Source organism: Camelus ferus, chromosome 8 (genome assembly GCF_009834535.1).
Source record: "Camelus ferus isolate YT-003-E chromosome 8, BCGSAC_Cfer_1.0, whole genome shotgun sequence".
NCBI classification, from domain to species: Eukaryota; Metazoa; Chordata; class Mammalia; order Artiodactyla; family Camelidae; genus Camelus; species Camelus ferus.
Window position 1 is genome coordinate 28,472,478 of NC_045703.1, and position 26,738 is coordinate 28,499,215.

General features: G+C 35.0%; 1 protein-coding gene across 2 annotated transcripts in view; it reads right to left on the bottom strand.

The window, feature by feature from the left end:
* The window catches only part of PDSS2 (decaprenyl diphosphate synthase subunit 2), a 186,409-nt gene that overhangs the window by 73,662 nt on the left and 86,009 nt on the right, over positions 1 to 26,738 (bottom strand). For both annotated transcript variants that reach the window (XM_032484631.1, XM_006187429.3), the window contains exon 3: positions 7,893 to 8,091. In XM_032484631.1, coding sequence (XP_032340522.1) covers positions 7,893 to 8,091 — 199 coding nt within the window. The remainder of the gene's footprint in view (positions 1 to 7,892; positions 8,092 to 26,738) is intronic.

The window sequence follows — 26,738 nt, forward strand, 5'->3', positions numbered from 1 at the left end:
ATAGACACTCAGAGGAGTACCCATTTTGCATGATGGCATATGACTTTCCTATGCCCAAAAGATACTTTATTGTTTTATTGCATGGAAAGGGTAAAGTTCATGGTTTTAATGAGATAATAAATTTTAAAAGAACATAATATTTTGTCTTATCTCTAGTACATATCTCAAACATGTATCACTTTTACTTTAAAGATCGAGGAAGCTGACTCAGAAAATAGTGTCTGTTTAATATGTGGCTATGTGAGCAAATGATAAGAAAAAACTGGAAAAATTAGGGATTTTGAAATTAAAAATTTACAATAGCATTTTGACTTCTCTAATTGATATGGAGATAGCTTCCTTTATTGTTACAATATATGACACCCTACTTTCCTTCTGCACACATTTACTCTAGTCATGAAAATCTACATTTGAGTAGGTTATATAAAGAAAAGAACATTAATCCTGACTGTCAAACTACAGAGGGTAAAAGACATTAATTCAATAATTTCCACAAGTAAAATAGTGATGACAAGACTATAAACACATAAGGTCACAATAAGGCCTATTTTAAATGGATATCATAGAGAAAAACTTAAATTTCATATGATATAGCATATTTTAGGTTTCACTTTTCAACATGAATTTGAAACTAAAAGTAATATAACAGATAAGGAAAACATCAAATAACCAATAGAAGCCTCTTTATTAAAATATATAGATGATATAAAAGAAGATTTATATGCATAAATTGAGCATATTTATACAAACAGAATTCTTCCTAGTAAACAACATATTTATGCCTTTAGGAAAACAAAGTTAACATAAGGAAATACATCAGCTCTGTAAGGAGTACATCTGCCCACTACTGGTTATTTAGAAATATAAATCACTAATGCTTAATAGAATGGCCCCCAGGAGTGATATCATGACTATGTTCTACGGGAAAGGGGGCATTTAGAGAAGACTGGGGCTAACTCACAGTCTTTTATCTGATGTATAGTGACAGGTCCATGAAATGAAAATTACCACAAAGATTAAAAAAAAACAAACACAGTGAATTAAATTCTTTACATCCCAGGGTTATCACTGTACATGTAAAATAAAACACTTAAATAAAAAGATGATAAGTAGTAATAGGGTTAGTCTTATTTGCACTGTGGCTTAATCCTAAGATATAAATAAATCCAGTCTACAAATAAACACAGGGACCAGGGAAAACCTGTAATGGTCAGCCAGATTTCTAAATTATAGTGCTTTTCCATGTCATGATCCTCTACCTCCTCCCCCTCCACCAATTATTCAGCATGTTTCATTGATCACTTGATGCTCAAACACTAAAACTTTAGATTCTGGCATGATCCCGTTGTTTCTGCATTCAATGATGTTCTACATGAACACAATTTATTTCAATGGAGTCAGGGAATTTATAGCTTAAAAAGGGGCATTCTGAGGTCACTTAGTCCAGGGTCTTCATACAGTGAATTACTAAAATAAAAAGTTGCCCTTAGTTCCATAATTGAAAATGAATAAAAAAACTCAATTAATTTTTTTTAATGTAGGTACTGGGGTTTGAACTTAGGACCTTGTATATGGCTCTACCACTGAGCTAACCCATCTCCTTTAAACATTAATTTTTAAACTCACTCTTGAATTCAAAATCTTGTTAATTCACACTTATGTGTCTATAGCTATAATAGTAAAGACAATTACCAGAGTATTAATATACCAATTTCTATACTTCGAGATATTTAAAAATCTAAATGTTACCTAAGGCAGTTACCTTGAAGACCCCCTAATATCTTCAGGGAAAAGCCAAAGGGAGAATAATTGACTTTGTTAATTTTACCCTGGGCAATTATGACAGCTCTGAATTTCATATGACTGCAGAATACTTCATCTAATCATCTGCCCCAGGAGAAGTACAGTGATAAACATGTAATATAGAAATTCAGACAAGAATCCAGTAGCACAAGAAAATGGGAAATTGGTACAATGAGTAAGTCATAAAATACTAAAGTTGTTACAAATATGCTAAGTTTAATTACCAAGCTAAATATATACCCTCAAAGAAAATGCATGCTGTCATTGTGAAAAAACCTAATACTATATACAGAAATTCTGTGTTAAGTTCTGCCTGATCCCTATTGCTGTGGTCTCTATTTACACTGCTACTGCTGACAATTTTTCTTGCTTATAAAGGAAAATTAAAACATCATTAAATAGAAATCTAACTTTACCAAGACATTAACCACATGGAGAGAGCTTAAGAAAACTTAATACTGCCCCCCAAAAGTATTTATCACCACCTCTTCTTCCCTCACCAAAACCCCCCTATTAATGGTTAGTATTACACTTAAACTTCTGGGAACTCATTTAATAAAATTAGTCCTCTTCTGAGATAAAACTTTACCTTTCTTAAAAAAATATTCTGAGGGGAATACTGCTGAATATTTAAATGAAAGGAGCTGGTTCTGAATATGGGAGATTTGCTCTATCAAAGAAAATTCTTTGATAAAGCACTTTAGTTACCCCTTACAATCTACTCAGTTTAAAACACTGCTCACATGATTTGGAAATCATCTATTATGATTAAAAGAGAGCTACAAAAAGCCTAGATTTGTAGAAGATCAATTATGGACCCCTGGACATGGTACTCAAGGTCTTTCACGAAGAGTGAGCCAGTGAAGCATCTTTTGAAATTGACCTTTGAAGAACAATGTACAAAAGATCCATGTTTTGGATGAACAGGAGGGTTGCATAGAATAAAGGCTTCAATTCAACACATAACTATCAAATTCAGAAAAAAAAAACATACCATGGCTTAAAAAGGAAGAGAAAAAAAATCCTCACCAGACAAAGGTTGATAAAATGCAAATCCAAAGGAGCAAACCTGTGCAGAGACCATGAAAGTACAGGGCTCACTGGAGGGGAAGGAAATGCCTGATCATTCATTCTTATTTCAAGGAGAAGCTCCAGGCTGAACTGTTGCTTGGATATGCTAAGGCTATTTTTTTTTTTTTTTTTGTAAATCAAGTAGTGCTACTGAAATCCAGTGCCTAATGGAGCAGATGGTGGAGGTCTTAGACTCTGGAACATTTATAGTGATGCTTCTGAATGCAAAACACCAACAGTGGATTTCACAGGCTGTGAATCTGACTTGATTTTGATGGGAATAAAAACTCCATTTTCTCTGAACTTGAACCACACTGAAAGAATGTGTGAATGATACAAACCAGCTAAGAAAAAGGAACATATTAAATATTATTCCCAAAAAGTGAAGTAGTTAAAGTGAGTACTTGTTTGTGTCATTATAGCATATTAATAATACTTGTACTTAATAACCACCATCTTGAAATCTTATATAAGATTTCATCAGAATAGCTTAAAGTAAGTTAAAATTGATGATTAGAGAAAACAGATATAAATTTGTCTAAAGGCAATAAGCTTTAGTTTCGTTTTTTTTTTTTTTAGAAATGGCAGGGGCCAGGCTGAGGGCTAATTACTGAAATGTGGACCTAGTTAGCATGTCCATAACATCTCTTCTTCTCAGGTATGTGGGTCTAAGCCATGAGGGGTCAGTGTGTGTGGCTAGAGCTAGTCTATGTGCAGCTCAAGGCACCCAGAAATTATGCCAGACTGTACTCTCTGATGCTTCCTCCTTCTCCAAGACCCAAAGTTCATCACAGATCACAGCAGGGGTGAAGAGGGAGGATGGACAATGAGTCAGAGTGGCTCCCAAATAAACTGAGGTTATTTATTATTCCATTTTATACAGCAATTCATTTCTTACTTTAGCTTCTTTTTCAGGTGAATATAAGCTATATATTAAAGTATCATACTATTTTCTCCCTAAAAATCAGCAGTTCTGTCTAATGAAAATATGTGCTAGACAAAAATGTGATGGGAAGGTAGGGCAGAATGCTACTTGTCTCCCAGTATCTGTTCTCTGCATCTTCCACATTTTTCCTGGGCACATGGCGACCCACAATAAAGTTTATATTTCCTAGTCTCTCTCACAGGGGTGACCATATCATTAAGTTCTGGTCAATAGAATGTAAGCAGAAGGATTTCAAATAACTTCTGAGAAATGTCTTTAAAGTGGTGACACTATATAATTTATCATCTAAATTGGGGCACTTGAGAGTAAAAGGGGTAATTAAGATTTTGTACTTTCTGAAACTTACATTTTAACTAACAATTGATTTATTACATTGGGGGACTTTTAAACTACTTTTATTCAAAGATTATTTTCAAAAGTAAAATTTCAAAAGAAATAAAAATAACACATATCCATGTATATTAAAATTCAAAAGAACTTCTTTATGTTGATTATCTGAATAGTAAAAAATAGCCAATAAAATAAATATTCTTGGAACATATTCACATAATTTAATTTGTTTCTTAGCCATATCTGTCTCTAATATTGTGTCACTGGCATTTTTCTGAAGAATGTGTTTTTTAAAATATGGCATTTAAAAATAAAACTACCAGCAATATTCTTCACATTTGCATGATTAATTAATTTGAAATTATTGATATTTTCAATTGATTTTTATTGGTAGACCATAATATTCTTAATCGAGAAAAATGCTCTTTCTACAGATTCTGAGTTGCTTGGTAAGCTCAGAGTAAATTTGCTAAATGGAAGAAATACTCAATTCTAATTATTTTCATATTGAAAAACATAACTATCCTAGTCCAAATATTTTCAAGGTACTGTCTTTTTGCTCCCTTCAGAGTGCCTTTCTTTGACAAATATTTTTATAAGACAAAATTTGTCAAATAAATTGATTTTATGATTCTTTTGAATGTTTTACCAAAATTAAATACTGCAATATCTGGGCCTTTTCAATTTTATTTCATTTGTGTATGTGTATAATGTATTCAAAATAGGAGCATCACCAAAATATTCTTCCTGCAAGGTGAGATATTCCAAATCACAATTACAGAACTGCAAATTTTAATCTTGTAGAGCATTTCAGTTCTTACTGTTTATTTTGTTCAATTCCTAATCTTTGGTTCTGTAGAGAAAAATTCCAGGGGAAGCTTTATTTTCATTAACTGCAATTCTCTAAAAGCTTCATTTGGTGTTTCATTTGTTAAATACTTGATTTAATATTTCCAACTGATTTTGAACAAAATGTCACCAAAATTTTGACGACCTGTTTGTAACAAAGTTCAATACCACTGTTGGGCATAAAGACTTCTAAAATCTGACTAATGAGAGGCACCAAAGAAAGAACCCACATAGTGTGGTGCTGAAGTATAGCTTTGTATTCAACACAGCTGTATCCCCCAATCTTGTAGTCCACAGCCTCTGACTATAAAGATTATTCTGTAAATTTTTATAACAATAGTTTTTATTTCAATTAGTAGAATGCTGATATCTGTTTTGATGCAATTATGAATTATGGGTATGCCTCAACCAATTCCAACTACACCATAGGTTTCTCAATGTAATAAGATGATCATTTTTATCCCAACACCATGTATGCTTTACCTAAATTTGTACTTGTATTATTATTATAAACTAATAATTTTATCTTCCATGTTGAACTTTTAAACTGATTTTCCAGTCTCACTCATGACTTTACCTTTGATAGAATGTACTTCCAAAAGCTTTACCTTAATTCCATGAATGGATGGAAAAATAAAGCATTTTTAGAATTGACTAAAATGATTTAATTACATGAAATATCTGATGGCAATCAACTGAAATTGGAATTATTTAACTGTTTACGAAGTTCTTCTGTCACTGGAGCCAACAAACATAAAGCTATTGCTTATAGTTGAACATTAGTGAAATTAATTTAGAAGAATAGTTATTTACCTAAATAAAATTTAGGCTTCACAGAGTTGCATGTATATATACTTTCTTCAGCTGCATGTGTTAAATCATCATCTTCAGGAAGTCTCCTTAAAGTAACTACTAACTTTGTAACTAGATCCTGACATTTTTTCAGCAGATTTGACTCTTCTTGTTTTCATGTGGTCAGTGATACCACTATGGCCTCCATAGTGGATAGTAAACGTCAACAAACATTTTATGCAAGTTACACATGCCTTATCAACTTGCCTGAGAAATAAAAATCCAGTACTTTTTAAACATAAAATGTGTACTTTTTTTTTTAAGCTTACTGCTGCCAAAAGGTTTACTGCAAAAACAAAGTACTGCGAAACAATAAAATAGTTACCAGTTTACATCATACAAGCAAGTGTATTCAGTCTACGTTTTACTCAGTTTATACGCAACTGATCAGCCTTGAATTCCCACATGTCTATTTCAAAGACACTGGACCTCTAACTTACTATATTTCCCACTGAGCTTTTGGACTGGTATCTGGTAGTTTTGTGACTCTTGAAGGCAAGACACGGGCCATACAGTTGGGGGATACACCAAGTGGCCAGCTGGGGCAGCAGCGTCAAATACTTCTAACACCTGAAACAGGAAGGAGTTAACTGTCCCTAGACAAGCAGTACACTTTGTCATATCAACAACTGCCCTGCATGCTGTCCTTGATTGGGAGGTGTATGAGACAGCTGAGAGAAGAGATGAGTTTTTGCTGGTTGTCTTTCAGATATAATAACACCTTAATATGAGAACTCTCCCTATTGTACATGGGCCTCATAGATTACCAGCCTATGCTAGACAAAAACTGAGGCAGAGGCTGGAAATAGAAAGCAGAGGTCTATCAAATCCATGCTGGCTTATTCTAATGTAATTACTAGTAATCATTCTCTGTTAAAAACGAAAAATCCAGGACAGATGCTAAGTCAGATGGGATTCTGGGACAGCAGACTTACACTGAGACTGTCCTTGGTGTCCAGAATGTACACTTACTTGACATTCAAGGGAGGTGATCTGCCCTTCTTTGCCCTTCCTCTTCCCTCCTTCCCACTGACTGGAGTGAAGACATGATGACAACTACCTTGGGCCATAAAGTGGTAAGAGAGGAATGGCAGGGCAGTAAGACAGAAGCAGCCTGGGTTCCTGACTTTAGAATCACCATATCAACCTTGGACTGCCTACTCCTGAATAGTAAAAGTATGTGAAAAGTGAGAAAAAATAAACTCATATCTTGTTTTGGCCACTGTTATTTTATAGTCAAACTTAATCCTAACTGATATATAAGGACTACTTCTATAATCTTTCCGGAAAGCAGCTTGGCAGTATGTAGCAAGAATTCTAAAACTGTTTAAACTCTTTGAACCACTTCTAGATATTTATCTTAAAGAAATCATCTGAAATGAGGAAAAACTGATGTATAAAGATGTTTACTACAGACCTATTTATGATACTAAAAAATTAGAAACAACCTAAATGTACAAAAATAAGGAACTTGTTATACAATATTACATCTAAATAACTGAGTATTGTGCAAACATTAAAAAGTTTATGAAAAATGTTAATACATGAGAAAATGCCCACATCATATATGCAATGGGAGAAAATAGGCAGGATTTTTTTTAAAAAACCTTGTACATGTAAGTTCCCACTTACATTACCCCAAAACCCACATATATAAAGGTATGCATAAACAAACAAAAAATACTGAAAGGAAATACATGAAAATATTAACCAACAGTGATTCTCTCTAGATAGTGAGATTATAGGTAATATTTATTTATATCTTCGTTGTATTGAATATTTAATACTTCCCATAATTAACAAAGAATTCCACGTATGATCAGCAAAAAATAGAAATTAATTTCAAAACTCTTTCCTAGCATTTACCAGCTTTATCTGGTGTTGACACTGCCGTTATCATCATTATCATCATCACAATTTTACCGGGCATCTATGTGTGAGGAGCTGGGGCATCAGGGTGTCCAGATCCCTGGGGCTCCTATAGTCAACCAGGAGCCACCTACAGGCTATCCAGACACAAGCAGACCCTGCCCAGTTTTACCTTGGTGTTCTGTAGCAGAGCTAGTCCATTGCAGGCATTTGCTAGAAGAAAGTCTCCACTCAGGATAGCTATTTTATTTCCAAATTGCATGTCTTTCAGTGGCCCATCAGAAGACTGTAATTCATTTAAATTTACTATCCCACGATGTACAAGGAGAGCAGTATGGATAAGTTCTGTGATCTCTGCCAAACTTCTTTGACTAAAACATAAAGGTAAGACTTGTCTGAGTGTAAAGAATACCTTCTCACTAATGTCAGACTTCAGTTTTCAACAATAAAATATTTCATATATTAGTCCCTCTTTTTTAAATTATTGTTTTTAATGAAGTTTTTTCTCCTGGGATATAATTGATATATAACAGTAATCAGCTTTCAGGTGTACAATATAATGATTCGGTATTCGTACATAAATTTGACCCTTGAACAACACCAGTTTGAACTGTGTGAGTCCACTTACATGAACATTTTTCCAGTAAATACTAAAGTACTACACAGTCCAAGGCTGCTTGAACCTGCAGATGTGGAACCATGGATATGGAGGATTGTCTACATGCCTCAAATATCCACAGATTTTGGTAGCTGAGGTGGGTCCTGGAACCAGTCCCCTACAGATACCAAGGGAGGACTGTATTGTGAAATGATCACCACAGTAAGCCTAGTGAACATCTGTCACCACACAGAGTTACAACGTTGTTTTTCTTGTGATGAGAACTTTTAAGATATACTCTCTTAGCAATTTTCAAATATATAATAAAGTATTATTAACCATAGTCATCATTTATACATTAAATCCCCTGTACATTACATCTTCATGGCTTTTTTTTTCTATAACTGGAAGTTTGTACCTTTTGATCACTTTAATCCATTTTTGTCTACCTCCCTCCCTCCCTCCACCCCAGGAAATACCAATCTGTTCTCTGTATCTATGAGTTCAGTTTTTGTTTTTTAGATTCCACATATAAGTGAAATCATACAGTATTTGTCTTTCTCTGACTTATTACACTTCATATTTTGAAGTTCTGTGGGTTTTTTTTTTGAAGGTTTCAAATGTACTTTATTTCTTCAATTATGCCACATTTTAATGGGTACACAGTGCTTTTACTTGGCATCAACTATGAGTTGATTCTGAAGCAATTCAGTATTGTACCTGCTGGATGATTACTGATCTCTCCATTTTTGGGGGGTAACTCTGCCAACAAGGGACAGGTTTCATTGTATCCTAATTTGTGTTGCTGCATATGCCCATATAGCAACACAGAAAGTGGCTCCACTGTCATGATCATATTTGTCATGGAAATCAGGTGTACATATCTGATGTCTCTCCCTTGCAACTGTTAGCTGAACGCTTCAAACTTAGGGAAGCATCAAGAAGCTGAAGACAGAAGTCTGGCAGCTGCAGCTGCTGGTTTGGTGCAAGTACCCTTGCAAAGAGACTTGAATGAAGTTTTTGTTTGTTCTGTTTTTAATTGAAGCATAGTTGATTTATGATGTGTTAGTTTATGCTGTACAGCACAGTGTTTCAGTTATACATATATATACTTTTTCCTATACTTTTTCATTATAGGTTATTACAAGATATTGAATGTCCATCAACAGATGATTGGATAAAGATGTGGTATATATATACACAATGAAATACTACTCAGCCATAACAAAGAATGAAATAATTCCATTTGCAGCAACATGGATGGACCTAGAGATTAACATACTAAGTGAAGTCAAAGAAAGACAAATAACATATCACTTATATGTGGAATCTAAAAAAAAAAAAAAAAATGAACTTATTTACAAAACAGAAAGGGACTCATAGACATAGAAAACAATCTTATTGTTACCAGAGGGGAAAGAAGGGAGAGGGATAAATTAGGGGTTTGAATGAAGTTTTAACAGAGGTCTCTCCACTGAGTAGTCTGGGATCTATAAGCAGATCTTGAAGCCTTCCTTCTCTCCACCATTCCCCACAGTCTCCCCGGCCAGCTGCCAGGAATCCCCACACTCTACTTCACCAGCCAGTCACCAGGATTCCCCGGAAAGAAGCCGACCAGTGAAGGGCCATCCTCCACAGATCCATTTAGATACTTTGTTCTCAGGATAACTTTGTTCTCCATAACTTTAGGATTTCTGAAAATTCTTACTAGTATCTAATAGAACTCCAATTTAAATGGGAATACAATCTGTGCCAGACATTAGGCTAAGCACTTTTATGTATTATCTCTTTAAGTCCCAAATGCAAAGCTATGGAATTTACAGAGATGAATAAAATGTGGTCTCTTCCTTCAAGGACCTTACCTTTCAGAACAAGAATCAAGATACATACCTAGAGTAGTAATTAAGATAGAGAAGGCCCCTGAGTTTATAGTATAGTACTATATCAGATTGGGGTTTCATGAGATGTTTGCTTTCTTTTTTATACTTTTCTGTAGTTTGTACATTTTCTACAATGACAATTACTTTTATAATCATAAAAATCAACAATTACTAAAAAATTTAAACCTCATAACCACCCTATGATAGTTATTGTTAATTTCTTTTTATAGGTAAGATATTGTTGTGCACAGTTAAATGACTTGCCCAAAACCACACAGTAAAGCAGAGCTGGAAATCTGCTGGAATCTGTTACGAACGGCCCCATGTGAATCATGCCTCTTTGTTTCCATGCTCCTGTGCAGTCCCCTCCACACTAACTCTGGGCTTGTCCATGAGACTTACTTTGGCCAAAAAGACATTCGTGAACGTGACACAAGCAAAGCCTGATAAGTGCTTATGCATTAAGGCTTTTTGAATGCAGTCATACGAGTGACCACAGGCAGAACCATTCAGCGTCTCAAGTCACTAACTAAATCTTAGGGCAGTTTGCTATGTAGCAATAGATACCTGATATAGAAACTGGTATATGTAGGTGTGGGTGCTGTTGCAACAAAAGCCTAAAATGTGTGTCAATGGCTTTGAGTCTGAATGTTTGGGGCTAGAGGTAAAGGCTGAAGAAATGGAAACCTTTTAGTGGAATCCAGAAAGGCAGTAAGGAAATTGTTATTGGAGGATTAAGAACGGACATATTGTGTTATAAAGTAGTAAAACAACCTGCAAAACTTTTGCCTGTGGTTAACTTGAGAGATACAAATTATCTCTAATAAAATCCGAAAAAAGTAGGTAGTAAAAGTAGAGAGATCAGTGGAGGAAGTTTTTAAACAAAGGTCCAGGGGAAACGTAACAAAAGGATTTGACCTAAAGGTCAAATTTAAGCATCTGACCTAGAACAACAGCCTTAGACAAGGAGGCAAATATAAAATGATCAAGTAATAAATGTAAAAGTCTCCTCTCTCAAAAAAAATGTAATACTAGTTTAACAACGATAGTACATTAATTACATAAAGATGCAATAAAATAAAGGTGCCAAACAACTTGGCATCTACAAAGGAAAAATCACATTTATAATTTATTCTCTTTGTTAAAAAAAAAAAGTAAAAGAATATGTAAAAATGACCCAGTGTACACATGGTACCTGACTACAAATTGGCAGAGTAGAAGATGAACCAGTGAGTTACACAGCTTCTGAGAAGAGTAAATTCATGGTTTATATTGAAACCTCAGTACATCCCAAAGAAAATCACTGGGCACAGAGGCTTATAAGACTACTGAGAAGTTAATAAAAAAACATTAAAAAAAAAAAAAAGAGGAGCTAACATTTAAAATATCCTTTAAAAATGTGAGTAAAAGAAAGGAATAAAAAGATATTTTATTAGTGCCCTGCAAATGTATTCTACTTTAAAAAGATGTTTACTGTAAAAATGTATATTGTTACATTTCACAAAAATTACATAATGAAATTATTAACAAGTATAAAACTCAAAAAAGGTTAAGCACTAGATAAATCTCTCACGCAGTTCGGCTTATAGAAGAAAGTAATAACCAGGCAAGCAGAAGTCATAGGTGTTTTGAATTATCCTAAGGATGAAAATGAATGATTGGGAGCTTTTAATAAAGACATCCATAATCATAAAACTGCATTCATTAAACAAATAGCAATCTTTAAACACCACATGGCCAGAAACAATAAAAACAATGGTAATAATAAAAGTGAAAAACCATAATTTGTACAGTACCCACAACTTACAAAGAACTTTCATTTATATTATCTACTTGTGATTCTAATTATAGCAGGTCTGGGGAGGTTAAATATCTGGTTGGAACATTCAGTTTATCAAGAACAAAGCTGGAACTCAGAGCCTTTCATAGTGACCAATGATAATTTAAAATGTTTATTTACCTAATGAATAGTAAATGGGGGGAGGGGAGAGCCAAATTTACCAGTGTTACCAAGACTGGTATAAGCCTACCACAAACGTGTCGAATTTTCATCCTTAGTTCTAAACACTACAGAAGAGAATTTTGCTAGGACAAAGTATATTATGACTAGACTTGACTCTGTTCATAGTAGCTAAAAAAAGTAATCAAGTTGTTTCCAAATCATTTGGTTAGAACCAAAATCAAGTGATTAGCTCAGTCAGGAATCTGGGTAACAGTTCTCTCTGCCTGTAACAGACAGTTCATGGGCAAATCCCTGAAACTCTCAGACACTTGGTCTTCTCATCACTGAAAGGGGAACTGGAGAAAGTCTGTTCCAGTTCTAAGATTCAGGGATTTCAGTCCTAAAATTTAAGATTTAGTTCCAAAATTATAAGATTTGGGATTAAAAAAAATGACCTAGACTGGTAGTTAATAGTTAAACTGAGACAAAATTATTGCTATTATTAGTACCTACTTTTCTATAAGAAATAGAAATAAACTGGTCATCTTGAAATCTGTTCTGCAATTCTACTATCTAGTATTGTGCTCTCTACTTCTAAGATTTTATCATTAGATAAATAACTCCAGACCACATTATGCAAGAGTTAATTTAGTATACAGCAGAGAAGCAGTGACAGGATGAAAGACTCTGGGAACTTTTTCTTCTCATTATCTTATTCCTATTTTAGCCACTCAAAAGAAGCTAGTAAACTTTCAGTGTACTGGATTTTAGAAATTACCTTATATAAAAGTCTTCATGCTATTTATGTACATATATTTTAGTACTCGGGTATTTTTTATGCTAAATCTTGATTGGAAAAGAGTCACAAATGAATGCTGCTTATGTTAAGTAATCAGAGTAAGGAAGTAATCACCACATTGAATGTAACCCTGAGGATTAATGATGTCTTTACAAGAATTTTCACCAAATAACTTTCTTTCAGTTATATGTTAAACAACTTACTCTGCTTTGATCCATATTCTTCCAACATTTCTCCAAATTTTTTAGCATCCTAAGCTTTAGAAATAAGGATGGCAGACATTGCTAGTTACCTATCCACTCTCCTTGCTCACTTACTAACAAACTTTTGGTTACTTTTGGAGTGACAATGAACTCATTTAAAAATACTAACCTCTGCAAGATCCCCTGAGGCTAGAGGTGATCGTGTAGCACAGTTTGGCCAATGAATGTGAGTAGAAGTCCACTAGGTGGAAGTTCTGAGAAATCAGAGTTTCTGATCTAAAGGGACAGATTCAGGTGGCATGTACCTTTGGCATTTTGGGCTTACTCATTACTCCTGTCTAGAATATGGTCCAGCTGCCTAGAGGCACAGGATCCTAAAGAGGGCTCCCAACCTAAGGATGGTAGTGCAGGAAGAAATGAGAAGCCTGGACCTCTGATGACTTCTTTGAGGGCTACCCCTGCTCTGTTGTGTCCATCTCTAGACTTCTTGTTATCTGAGATAAATACAAACTGCATTTCTTCAATTTACTGTCTGTTAGAGTCAAATAAACTCCTGAAAGATATGGTCAATAAAAACTATATCACAAAACTGGTAAAGACATTTTACATTCAGATTTCTGCACTCTGGTTTTATTCACCTAATATTATCTCTTGGAGACAGTTCTACATTATGTACAAATAAAGAATCTCCTTGTTCTATTTAACATCTCTTCAGAGGTCTACTGTATAGATATGTCGTATTTTTGCTGCCATAGGGTGAATGATAAATATATTCTGTTAAAGAATTTTTAAGAATCAGCCTATGTCCTTCCTCACTTCCACAAAGTTAACTTCTGTGCTTGAAAGCCTTTGAACATAGCTCATTTACTATACTATGTCAAAGTTATTTCTTAAGCCATCTTTCTTCCTACCACCTCTCTCCCTCACTACGCTGTAAATGATACTATCCTACTCCCTAGGCTGCCTGTAAATATTTGTTAAATGAATAGCTCTTTACTTTGCAATCAATTTCATGAAGGTAGAGGATTGTTATCATCCTTAGTCTCAAAAGGTATGAAATAATACAAACTAAAAAGTCCAGTTTATAGAATTAGAATGGGAAGTGACCCCCACAGTTCAATTAAGCTCAATTAGCTCCTTCCACAGATGAGTAATAAATTACACAGAAGCCAGGACTGCTGATGAATAGTTTTAATTATTAGAAATTGTTCCTTATATTAATTTGAAACCTCTTAAACATTTTACACGTTTAAGTTGGTGTTAGAAGTAATAGAAGGATCAATTGTGTTTCACCACACAGGCAAGGGAGAAAAAAAGACAATGGAGTCTTCTTTCTTATTCTATTTTTTCCCTTTTTCTTCCTCCGTCCTTCCTTGCTTTCCTTCTTTTGAGAGGTTTATAATAAATATAAAATATTCCGCTTAGAAATAACAAATGTTTAAGCTTTGTCATTTTTAACAGTTTTTAAAGATGCATTTTTCAAAAAACTTTATTTTGGAAATTTTCAAACATAATAAAAGTAGAAAACATAGCATAAAGAACCTGTGTGGGCCCTAAACTTGGTTTAGCTACGTCTTTCACTCTCCTTCTAGATTGTTTTTCCTTTCAGATTATTTTGAAGCAAATGCTAGATATCATGTTATTTCATCTGAAAATACTTCAAATAGCCTATTTTAAAAAATGCCTAATAGCGATAATGGCTCCCACTTACTAAATTAATTAATTTGAGTCAATTAGTTACTGTGTGCTAAGCAACTTCACATAAAATAATTTTGCAAGCATACGAGTAACTCAATTAACAGATTAATAAAATAATATAAAACTCACAGCAGCTCTCTGAGGTAAGCATTATTATTTCCACTGTAAAGAAGGAAGCTGGGCAGGCCGGCTACATAACTTGCTCAAGTTCACATAGCTGGTAAATTGCAGAGCTGGATTTAAGCCAAGGCTCTCTGATTCTAAAGCCCTAAACACAAAATGTACAAAATTCAGGGTGTTTCTGAAAGTATTACAATGGTAATAATAATTTTATTTGAATCCTAGAGGTTTTCTGTTTTCAAGTTGGAAAATTGACTTTTATGTTCATGTGGGAAGAATAAATTTGAAAATCACAAAGAAAATTTTGGAAAAGAAAAGGCCTGTCACTCTAGATTTTAAAACTTACTATGAAGTTACTGCAATTTTTTAAAGTATAGTAATATCACGAGAACAAACTAACAGATTAGCGGAACAAAATCCAGAAAGAGATCCAAATATATTTGGAAAATTAGTTTTTATGGTAAAAATAACCTTTCAAATTGTTAGGGAAAGATGGATTATTCTTACAAAAAATGTTGGGGCAACTGGCTATCAATTAAGGGAAAAAATAATAAAGTTATATCCCTACCTTACACCATAGATAAAAATAAATTTAGATGGATCAAATACCTAAATGTGAAAAACAAAACTGTAACTTTAGGAAAAATTCTTATGACCTTGGGGTGAGAAAGCCTTGAAAAATAAAATAGGAAGTTAAGAAGCCATAAAGAAAATAATGGATAAAACTGAGTAGTTAAAAGATACAAAAATGTTTATATAATAAAATAACCCATAAAAAGAGACTGAGGCAACTACAGATTTGAAATCATATATTTGCAACATATATAATAGAAAGAATATTATATTCAAAATATGTGTAGAGCTTGTCCAAATTGGGAAAGAAATTAATAAGAAAAAAGATAAACAGTTTAAAAGCAAAATGGGAAAGGATATGAAGAGGAAATTCCAGAGCAAACACAAATGGCCAAAAACCATATAAAATGATGCTGAATCTCACTAATAATTTGAAAAAGGAACATTATAATAATAATGAGATAACATTTTTAGTCCATTAGCTATGCAAAACTGAAAAAGATCAGAAATGAGGCAAGCAGGAAGGTGAAGAAACCATGAGGTCCATCATTTTCTTTCTTTGCTCAAAACCCTCTAGCAGCTCCCTATCTCACTCAGGGTAAAAGCTGAAGTCTCAGCAATGCATTCCAAGGTCCAACACAATCTGTCCCTGCTCCTCTAGGCCTTTAACTCTCTGACTTCATCTGGTACTCTCTTCCTTCTTGCTCACCCTTCTCCAGTTACATTAGCTTCCTTGGTGGTCCCTGAAATGCCACGCCTGCACCTGCCACAGGGCCTTTGCCCCTTCCTCTATCTGGATTGATCTTTCATTATATATTTGCAAAGCTTAGTCATTTGCTTCCTTCAGGTCCCTGCAAAGTGCACCTGATCAGTAAGGCCTTCTCTGACTGTTGCATATACAATAGCAACCTTTCCAGCCCTGCCAGCACTCCCTATCTCCACTTTCTGCTTTTCCCCCACCATAGCACTTACTATCATCTAACACACTAGTTATTTTGTCTGTGTTTTGTTTCTCTCTCCACAGCCCCATAGAAAGAAAGCTCCCTAAGAGCAAAGGATGGAGGGAATAGGGGGAAAAGAAGATTAAGAGCAAGAGAATTCCTAAAGCATACTTCAAAAATACCAAAATACAAAAAACATCAAGGCATATGAGCAATAATAAAAAGGAAAAGTATATGCTTTTAATGCCAGGTAAAAGAAACTTTCAGGGTGCTAACTTTAAGTGTCAAATATTATTTTCTTATAAGTAAGTTAGGCCCCAAATCCTAAGAGATTCATTTAATTCACTGTAATAATTACAGAAACATAGTGATTTTCCTATTTTGTCACTTACTCTTATTGATAACCTAAGTGAAGCTGGAATTTTTAATTTTAGGTTTGCCATGATCACAGCATTCAAAACTAATCTTGTTTCATTCCTTCATTTGGAAATGAGAATTTTGATTTTAAAAACAGGGTATTGAACCCAAAATTTCAAATCTATAGGCTGTAGTTACGGTGACTTCCAAACAGAGATCAAGTCACAGGTTCAAGGGCTTAAACACTGACCAAGCCTTACTTCCAGCTCTGACCGTATACACCAAGCAATCACGCAAGTACCGAGGGCTCTGTGTCTCTTTCAGGAAAGCTCACCTGACATTCTGAGTTAGAATATATAGAAAAGAGGTAGAAAACAAAAAGTCTTTGCATCTGGTCTCATTCAAAGAAATTAAATATCCAAGCAATGTTAGAATCTTGCCATGCCATGAAAATACATGGTCTGCAAGTGAGGGGAGAAGAAAAGACAAAAATTCTTAAGCAGTACTTCAGTGAGAACCTTTAAAATACACAAAAGCAAAGTTCCTTCATATTCAGTACTGTAATTTTGATTTTTGAGTTTTGTAGAAACATGATTTATAATAATAACAGCTTAACAAAAAGATTTCTCTCTCTTGATTTATTTCTAAAAAAGAAAGCTCAGTATTTAAAAATTTTTAAAATAAAATTATACATATATTTAAGGTATATATGATGTTTTAATAAACATATAGTGACATGATTACTACAGTCAAGCTAATTAACATATCCATCCCCTCACAGTTACTTTAAAAAAAAAAAAAAAAAAAGACAGCTCAGTATCAATCTATTCTGTAACTAGTTTCCTCCATACCTGCCAACCAATCTACAAAGAGGTAAGCTGCCTTCAGTGGTGGTACTTATACTTGAGAAAGCAGAGGACGCTGGGACTCAGCAAGAAGTCACAATACTTATTACTAGAAATTAGCTGACCAAAACAAAATTTGTAATATATTTTCTCTTTATACACGAACATAATAAAGTTCTGCTTGGTGGTCAACTAACACACCTATGAAAATAATAAAGCATAACCAAGCCAGGTAACTTACTATATTTAAGAAACTTTTAAGAAAAATTATTTTGAATAACTAGACACAACTTGATACTGTCAACACGCAATTATCCTGCAGGTTAACCAGATACTTATTATGAGGAGAGGTAGCTAACTGAGAACATCTGGTTTCTGGAAACAGTTTACGCTGGGCTGTTTTCTCCCTGAGAAGCAAGCCTAGCCAGGCCTCCTTATCTAGGTCTCTAAAGTACTTTCCGGTTTGCGTATCACAAAAAGGGTTAAAAATACTTGAGACTACCGAAAAAGCCCAACAAGACATCTGGGTGCTGCGGCTGTCACTGTCAGGGCAGCCCTTGGAGGGAATGCCCATATCAATTCAGTTTATCAGATGGACAGCTGATCAACATTAAACAGATTTGCTCTGGGCAGACTGAGCTGAGCTTCCTGACATGAATTCCAATGAGAGCCCTCTGCACTCTACCACTGAGCTCTGCCATTTTTTACTGCTGCAGCTCCCTGGACATATGGGAATCCCTAGTGATGAGCACATAAAGCTGCCTCTAACTCAAGTGACGGCTCATTTCCCCTGGCTGAAGGCAGACATTAATATCCTGAGGAGACCAGACCCGCCTCTCTGACCCCCATCTACCGAAGCAAAACGACTGTCCTATTTCTTCACTTAATAAGCTTTTAATGAAGAAAAAGCAAAACCCTCTCTCTGACTGTGGCACAGTTCTACATGAAAAGGTTATACAAATATGTCTGATTCTGTGTCAAAGCTTCCAAAATGTCTGTCCCCCTCCCTACTGGAGTGTAAATGCTATCATTTGCCCTCCCATAGTGCTCATGCTTTCTGCTGCAGTACAGGAGTTTGGTTCTCTGCTCCGATAATTATGAGCCATCTCTACATTATGGCAGGTGGAAGATTAAAGAACCGATTACAAAGAGCACGCTGGTGTTTCCATTTTCATCACAAACCTCTTTCTTGGAAAGTTCATCATTTAGCCATGAAAACTGCTTCAGGCTCAACCAGACTGGGAGAAATGACAGTCCAGTGATAACTCAGATAGTACACCAGAAAATGTTTTGGAGCTACATCAGAATATGAGAAAACTGAAAATATTTGGTGAATTAGAGTTGGCATACATACTTTGGTTTTAGGAGGGATAGAAGGAAGGCTGTGTGATGGCAGATGAAAAAGATAAGCAGATTTTTACCTGTGAATCTTGGAGATTAAAAATAAGGGGAATCAGAATCATTACTAAAGTTTAGTGCTGGGCCTATGGCCTATTGCCAAGGCTCTGTGAGTTCTGAACTGTCTCATGAGAGGCTGTGGTTTGAGCTTTTTGCTTCTTTCGAAAGCAAGTAGGGGTTAGGAGAAATGTGAAGGCTGCATGTTAAATGGGGCACAGGAAGCACTGTAGGAGGGAAATGTCATTCTGCAAAGACCCCCTCCAACAGAATAACAGGAGGCAATGATGTCTGAAAAGGGATGTTGGCAGGCTTCGTTTAGACCATGAAATGTGTTTGAGGCTGGGAAGTGTGAAGGTAAGGAGAGCATAAAGGGGCAAAGATTTGCTTCCTATGAAAAAAGGTTTCAGGGTACAGGCTATACGGTTATGCTTTAAATCACATTGCTTACACTTGTTATCAAGTCAACCTAGGCATCTAGAGTCACAGATCCTAAATGTTCCCCCAAATATTTTGTGTATAAAAGTCGAGAGGTTCCCTGGCATGTTTAAGCTATAGACAATAAAAGCCATGGGCAGGTACTCAGTGTGTAAGCTAATGCACAATTCATAACCTACCACATCCCAGACACTAGGATTTTTTAAACAGCATCTCATTTACTCTTCACCAAGTTTAGTTATTAACCTTATTACATAGATGAAGAAGTAGATTTCCACAGGATAAAGAAATGTCAGGGAGCTTCTACATGACATGTTACCCAAGAGGGAAAGACATACAATCTGAACATTAAATGAAAGGAAGATTTAAAATCAAATAGCATTTCTAAGTGCCTCTTTAAACAATCAGATCCTACAAAATACTGTTGTTACCATGCATAAAATTATTTTCAGACTGCATATATGGCTATAAAAATTCTTAACAGGGTCACTGAAGTCTATTTTATCTTCTTTTTAAAAAATAGCTTTACTGAGATATAATTTATATATCATAAAATTCACCCAGTTTTAAGTGTACAATTCAATGAATTTTAGTATGTACAGAGTTGTGCACCCATCACTACAACCTAATTTTAGAACATTTCCATCATCCTAAAAAATATAAACCTTATGCTCATTTAGAGTCATTCCTTATTTAGGCTGCCTTGATTTTTATTTTAATTTTTCAAGTATCTTAATTTTTTTAAATAAAATTAATTACAAGGAGCAACAATATAAAATGGAAATGTCAACATAGTTTCACTGAAAAAATACTACAATCTATGATGAAGAGTAAAATGTCCACATGACATAAATGTTCTTCAAAGCCAAATATAAATAACAGATCCATTAAGTGTCTGAAAGTAATGCTTGTTTTGAAAAACTGATTGTAAGGTATTTCAAAGGACATATGCAGAGAATGGTATCCATATACAACTTTCAAGCAAATTACTTTGAAAGGCAATTGTATAGTTTAATTACCAAAAAAAAAAAAAACCCTTATTACTTTATAATCACACCTCACACCTCAGGCAAACCTTAAGTTTTACATTTTTCCTTTCACATGTTTTTGTTTACATGCAAAGAAACAACAGAAATGTTCAAAAGGTTACCACAGGAAAGCTGCAAGGAAAGGAATAGTACATGCATATGAAGTAGTGAAAAATTCCGTGAATCACAATTTAGATGCAATAAAAAGCTATCTCTATTCGTTTTTTTTTTTTTGTTTAAATTGTATCACTTTAATTCAAATATGGACTTAATGTGCGTTCACTGGGATGAAAATCCATGACTTCTGGTTTCAAGTGAAACAAGCATGCCATCCAAATTTTTTTTAAATGAAAAGTAGTATAGGAAGATTAAAAGTAGAATTAAAGTATCACAACTATTAAAAGGTCTACTTACAAAAGTAAATCATACAAGTGAAACGAGAGCATACTCTTACTGTAAAAAAATCAAACCAACATAAAATTACAAAGAGGGTAAGCCATTCAGTGTGGTAGACACAAACCACATGTAGCTATGAAGCACATAAAACATCACTGGTCTGAATTCAGATGTGCTTTAGTATTAAAGACTTAGTACAAAAAAATTTTAAATATCTCAGTAGTAAGTGCTTTATATTAAAGATGTTAAAATGATAATATTTTACCTATATTAGTTCAAATAAGCTATATTATTAACATTAATTTCACTCACTTATTTTCTTTTATATTTTTAGTGTGGCTACTAGCAAACTGAAAATTATATTCCTATAGGGTCCCACCAGGTTCATCATCCCTCCATCCTACTTCCTTCCCTGGAAGTTCTCTCTCTTACAGTTTAGCATATTTTCTTTCAGGCTTTTGCTGTATGGTTTTTACGTGTTTGTAAACATATAGCAAATGTAATGCATTTATAAACAGAGCAAATGCCATGCGTTTTCGTATAAAAATGGGTTCATACTATACACACTGTACTGTTAACTTGCTTTATTCACTTAATATAGTTTGCAGAATTTTCTTGTCACAAGTATAGGACTACCTAATTCTTTTTAATGATGGATATCTATGTATATACCATAATGTTCTCCAGACCCCATTCATAAATATTTAGGTCATTTCCTATTTTCTATTATTATGAAGAATACTGCAGTGAATATCCTCATACATATATATCTATGTGCATAATGCAGGAGTAGTTTGGTAGGCTATATTCCTAAGAAGTGAAATTCTGTTAGATATTGCTAAATGGGCTATTCTGCTTTCAAAATAAAAAAGATAAATAATCTGGTTTGCGACAGTCTATAATTTCTCCATAAGTCTCTGGAATGATAAGGATATAAGCTTCATGTCAGATATTCAGTAAAGAAAAACAATTCTAATCTATGTCCTTAAGTCAGCCCAGACTTAGCCAATTGATTATTGCGGTGGACACCTTTTGGGCGATTGCCCTGATAACGATTCCCTTTCCTCTGGAAATGCTGCCTCCCCATCCCCCACTGAGATCATAAGGTGGTTAGTAGCTGCCGTGTCTCTTCCGGGGCCTCAGTGTCCTCTACTCTGGCCGAGTGGCCTAGAGCTGCTGAGCACCTGGCCTAATTAAAGGCACTCAGATTCTTTCTTTGGGGAATCTGAAACTTAGGGTTACCTGGGAATTGCTAAAGGCAATGCTCCAAAGTAGCATTTATGATCTTCAGTTATTTAAGTATCACTTTTGCCATTTCTGCATATACTATGTGTATTCTTTTGTATTTAAGAAAGAATCTTTTAAATTTTATCTTCAAATTCTCTTTTAGGACTTTATTTAGACACACCATATAGCAAAGCGCTTAAGAGTGCAGATTTGAGAGCCAGATTGCCTAGATTCATATCCCAGCTCTGCCACTTACTAGCTGTGTGACCTTGAACAATTTGCTCAGTCACTCTCAGTGCCTAGTCTTTCCAACTGTAAAATGGAGATGACAAGAGCAATCCTTTCCTGTCTATTTAGTCCAATCCCCACCCACTCCACCTGCTCAGTCCTTGAAGTTCTCCTGTGAATCTGCAAAAAAACAAATCACTGATCTGGTCTAACACATCTATACTACATATGAGGAATCAGCAGATTGAAAAGGTCTACTGAATTACTTAAGGTCCCACGGGCTCTAGATATTGGAACTAAAATCCAGGTGCCCTAACCCCCATCCAGTGTTTTTGCTTCTATAGTCAATAAGTTTGTTTTATGAGCAAAGAAAATACTTTTTCTTTTTCAAACTGATACCTCCCCTTCTTGAAAAGAAATCAAGTAATCTCAATGGTTGGGTCAGGTACAACTCTAGAATGGTGGTAAGCTTGATTTCTGAGTTCCTATCTTCCTACAGCACATGATCATCTTCCTGCTAGAGTATCTGCTGCCTTCTCGTTCTCATCTTGCCTCTCCACATCAGAACCTTTGGGAATAATCATGAGTCATTTATACTTTAGGATGAATTAAGTTTATTGAAACAGTGAGTTTTGTTACCAGAATGCTGTGGTTTTAAATCCTGGTTTCATTTCCTACGAGCTGCAAAACCTTAACAAGTTATTTCAACCCTTCCAAGTCTCAGCTTCCTCTTATTTAAAAATGGGCCAAACAACAGGTACTTCATAGGACTTTTGTAAGGAGGAAGTAAGCTTCATTCATTGAACAAACAATAAAGATTTATGGAATACTAACTATCTGTTCAGTAGCAGACAAGGCCTTTTCTTAATCACACTCATTGCTTAATGGGGTGGACAGATAAAGACTGTCTTTTATTTCTTTTTTTTTCCCCCCATTTTTACAAAGTGGGACCAGTTCTCTAGCTTTATTTATTCATCCAAGGAACATTAAGTAAGTACCTGTTACCTGACAGGTACTACTCAGGACATGAGGAATACAAAGTAGGTAAAACACTGTTTCAGAAACCTATAGTATAGTGGGGAAGGGACCTGACATTATTCTTACAACTTTCGAAGCCAAACGCCAAATTTAGGACTCTTTTCAGAATAGAAGAATAATGAGGACCTTAGATGCCCATCTTCCCAATTCTGCTGCCAAGGTTACAGATGCAGAAACCAAGGTCCAGAGATTCTAAGTACTCTGTTCAAGGCCACACAGGTGGTTATCCATTATATCCAGAGGTATCAATGCAGTTTTCCATTTCCATTGTAGCTAGAAGTACAATTCCCTTACCTTCTAACCTTTTCTATGTATAATGGTACCCCAAGAAGCAGACAAAATAATTTAAGTCTAAGTCTTCTAGATGGAAGTTTCTCAAATTTTGCTTAGGGACAAAATAAAATTGGGTAGCACAGAATAATCATTCTTTTATTATGCTGGAATGTATATTTTCCAGAAATTATAATTATTAGTGGTCTTTCAGATATGCATATGGTGTGCAGATGTTCAATATACAGAAATTTTTAAAAACTGAACTAGTATTTGACAAGCAATCTTAGAAATCAATTAATACTGATTACATGGTATTAAATAATCAAAGAGGATCACAGAGACAAACTCTGTAATCCAATTTGTGAATTTTTTCTTTTTCTGCATAATGAACAGAAATAGAGACATTTGAAAACAGATCCTGATCACTTCAGAGAAATACATTAACTTTACAAAATGTGTTAGTTTGTGAATTTTGGCTTCAAGCCCAAAATAGTTCTAAACATAAATATCTATATTTTATAGACTTCTAAGATCACATTATTTTTGGTTTCACCTTCTCTTCCCCTATAGTTATCTTTCTCTTTTCCTGTCTAACTATGATTTCTCATCCTGGCCTTCTGAATCCACAGTGCTCACCTCTACTCCTGGAAAGGCAAGTAATATGCTTATTAAAAGTGCTCACATTTTAAGAAAATATTTTTTAAACAAATAGCTAATAAAATGCACTTTTAAAAAATGGCCAAGTGTGCACATGGTTCCACCAATCTTGTATTTTGTGAGCACCTGTGATGTGCCAGGCACCGTGCTTGGTGCTGCCTTTACCCTGTAAACACAGTCGAATACCATTCTCAAGGAGCTTAAAGCCTGGCAGAGACAAAAATAATAAACGGAAATAGAGACATCTGAAAATGCCCCCTGCTCACCTCAGAAAATACATTAACTTTGCAAAAGGATAAAACTATACATTCCAGTCAGCAAACATTTTATTTGCACTTTCATCTGAAATACCAGGCAGCATCTTAAAAAGTCTAGATTAAAGTCTGGAGAACTTGAAGCTCATCTAATACACTTCCAACACATAGACAGAGACTTCTACTCTGTAAGAGTTTGTTTTGTAAACTTGCAGTTGAAAGCGTGGCTGCCTACATTATTGTGCTTATTCTAACCAAACTCTGAAATGTCTAATTTTCCAGGTAACCTTATCTTTTCCCACTTCTTGTGGGTTTTATATTGCCTTACATGTCTTTATACATTTCCACATTTAATCATCTTGGCACTCTGCTACCATTATTGTCCTTCCTATGTACTCGTCTAGTTCACTCTTATGTCCACAGTATGGTTTCCTTAAAGGAAAACAGCTTCCTTTTACTAATGTGCATTCTTAGATGGCTCTCCCAATAAAGTCCGATCACGTCAAGAGTAATCTAAGCCTACAGTAACTATTTTTAAAATACTGATGACTCTCTATACATGAATGTGTTTGTAAGTTTGAAAAATAAGAAGGCTGTAAGAAATAAGATAAACCTGAAATATTTGAGTAAGCCACCAACTTCTCTTATTAAAAGGCTTCCTGATAGTTGATGATACCAAATGGTTCACAAGCCAGTTTGGAAGTCAAAGATCAGCAAACGTAATAACAAAGGAGAAAGGTCATTTAATAACTCAATTCAGATTATAGTCCCATTACAGCAAGCTAAAATATGTTTACCTTAATATATATGTTTCACAACCACATGAAATAGCCCACTCCTGAGTTAATTTATGGGGAAAAAAACTTTAAAAGAAAAATATTTAGATTATTTGTAACTTAAGAGTCAGAACAGGTGAAAATCGAGAAAACTGTTAACCTGGGTTATCTGATTATCATTATCATCAATAAAATTATTAAGAATGCCTACTATGTGTCAGTCCCTAGAAATAGAAACTACAAAAGAAGTGTTTTTGTTCTATCAATGAATATGTATCAAAGTGTAAGTGTGTATGTATTCTTTCTTTTAAAGTAGTTTCAGACACGGTCTGTACCCTGAGAGCTCACAATTTAGTTGGAGATAGACCACAATGACATAAAAAATTTTAATAAAAAACTACACTGCATGTAAGTGTAAAATGAATGCCACAGTCTGTAACTGCTGTAGGGATGGATACAAAATTATGATCATTGAGGATTTGAAGGGGAGGAATGGGAAGGCTCCATGGAAGAGGTAACAGGAGAGCTGGACTCTTCCTGGAAGAGGAGCACACACATCAGTCAGAGTAGGAATGCTGCTGCTCACCCGCACTGTGCCCTGAGTGGCTGCCACAGGGGTGTAGAGGGTGCTGGGGGGTTGGAGGGGAGTGACTCTCCAGTCTGCTTGCTGCTGCTACTGCTGCTGCTGGTCCCAACAGGGCTCACTGCCCCTGCCAGACAATGAACAAAGTCGACAGCTGCCATGGAATGGTTCGAGAATGGTTGCAGGCAGCAGACAGAAACAGGAACATGGGCGGAGCATAGGTTTAGGATAAAGGCTTGGGTGTCTCCTCTCAGACAGGGCCTGAGAGGAAAAGAAATGAGAACAATACAAGAAAGGAAAAGTCCAGGAACATCCTTCATCTTCTGGCCACAGCTCCAAAAGACTTGGACAAATTAAAGAGAACAAAATAGCTGAATTGCTACTATTTGCCCAAAAGTCATTTTCACACAGAGACAAAAGAAAATTAACATCCTTCTTATTTATATTTTGCTTAAATAAGATTACCTAAACCAAACAAATGTGAGTTAACATTTGGGTCTTAGAAACCACAGTAAAATATTCACTACCAGTTAATTATCAGAATGTTGAGCCATTATACTACCTAATTTCACCAGCACACTTTCATCTGGACACAAGTGCCCAGCTTGTGGTCTAAAACAGAGGACTACATATTAATCAGAGTGGACTGATAGAATTAACTCAGATTGAAGAGAGCAGAGAAATGAATGAGCTAATTTAGCCCTTTGTCTTCAATCTCATTCTAAAGAGAAGAATGTGGTGAAGACTTTATCAGGGAGGGTGACACAGA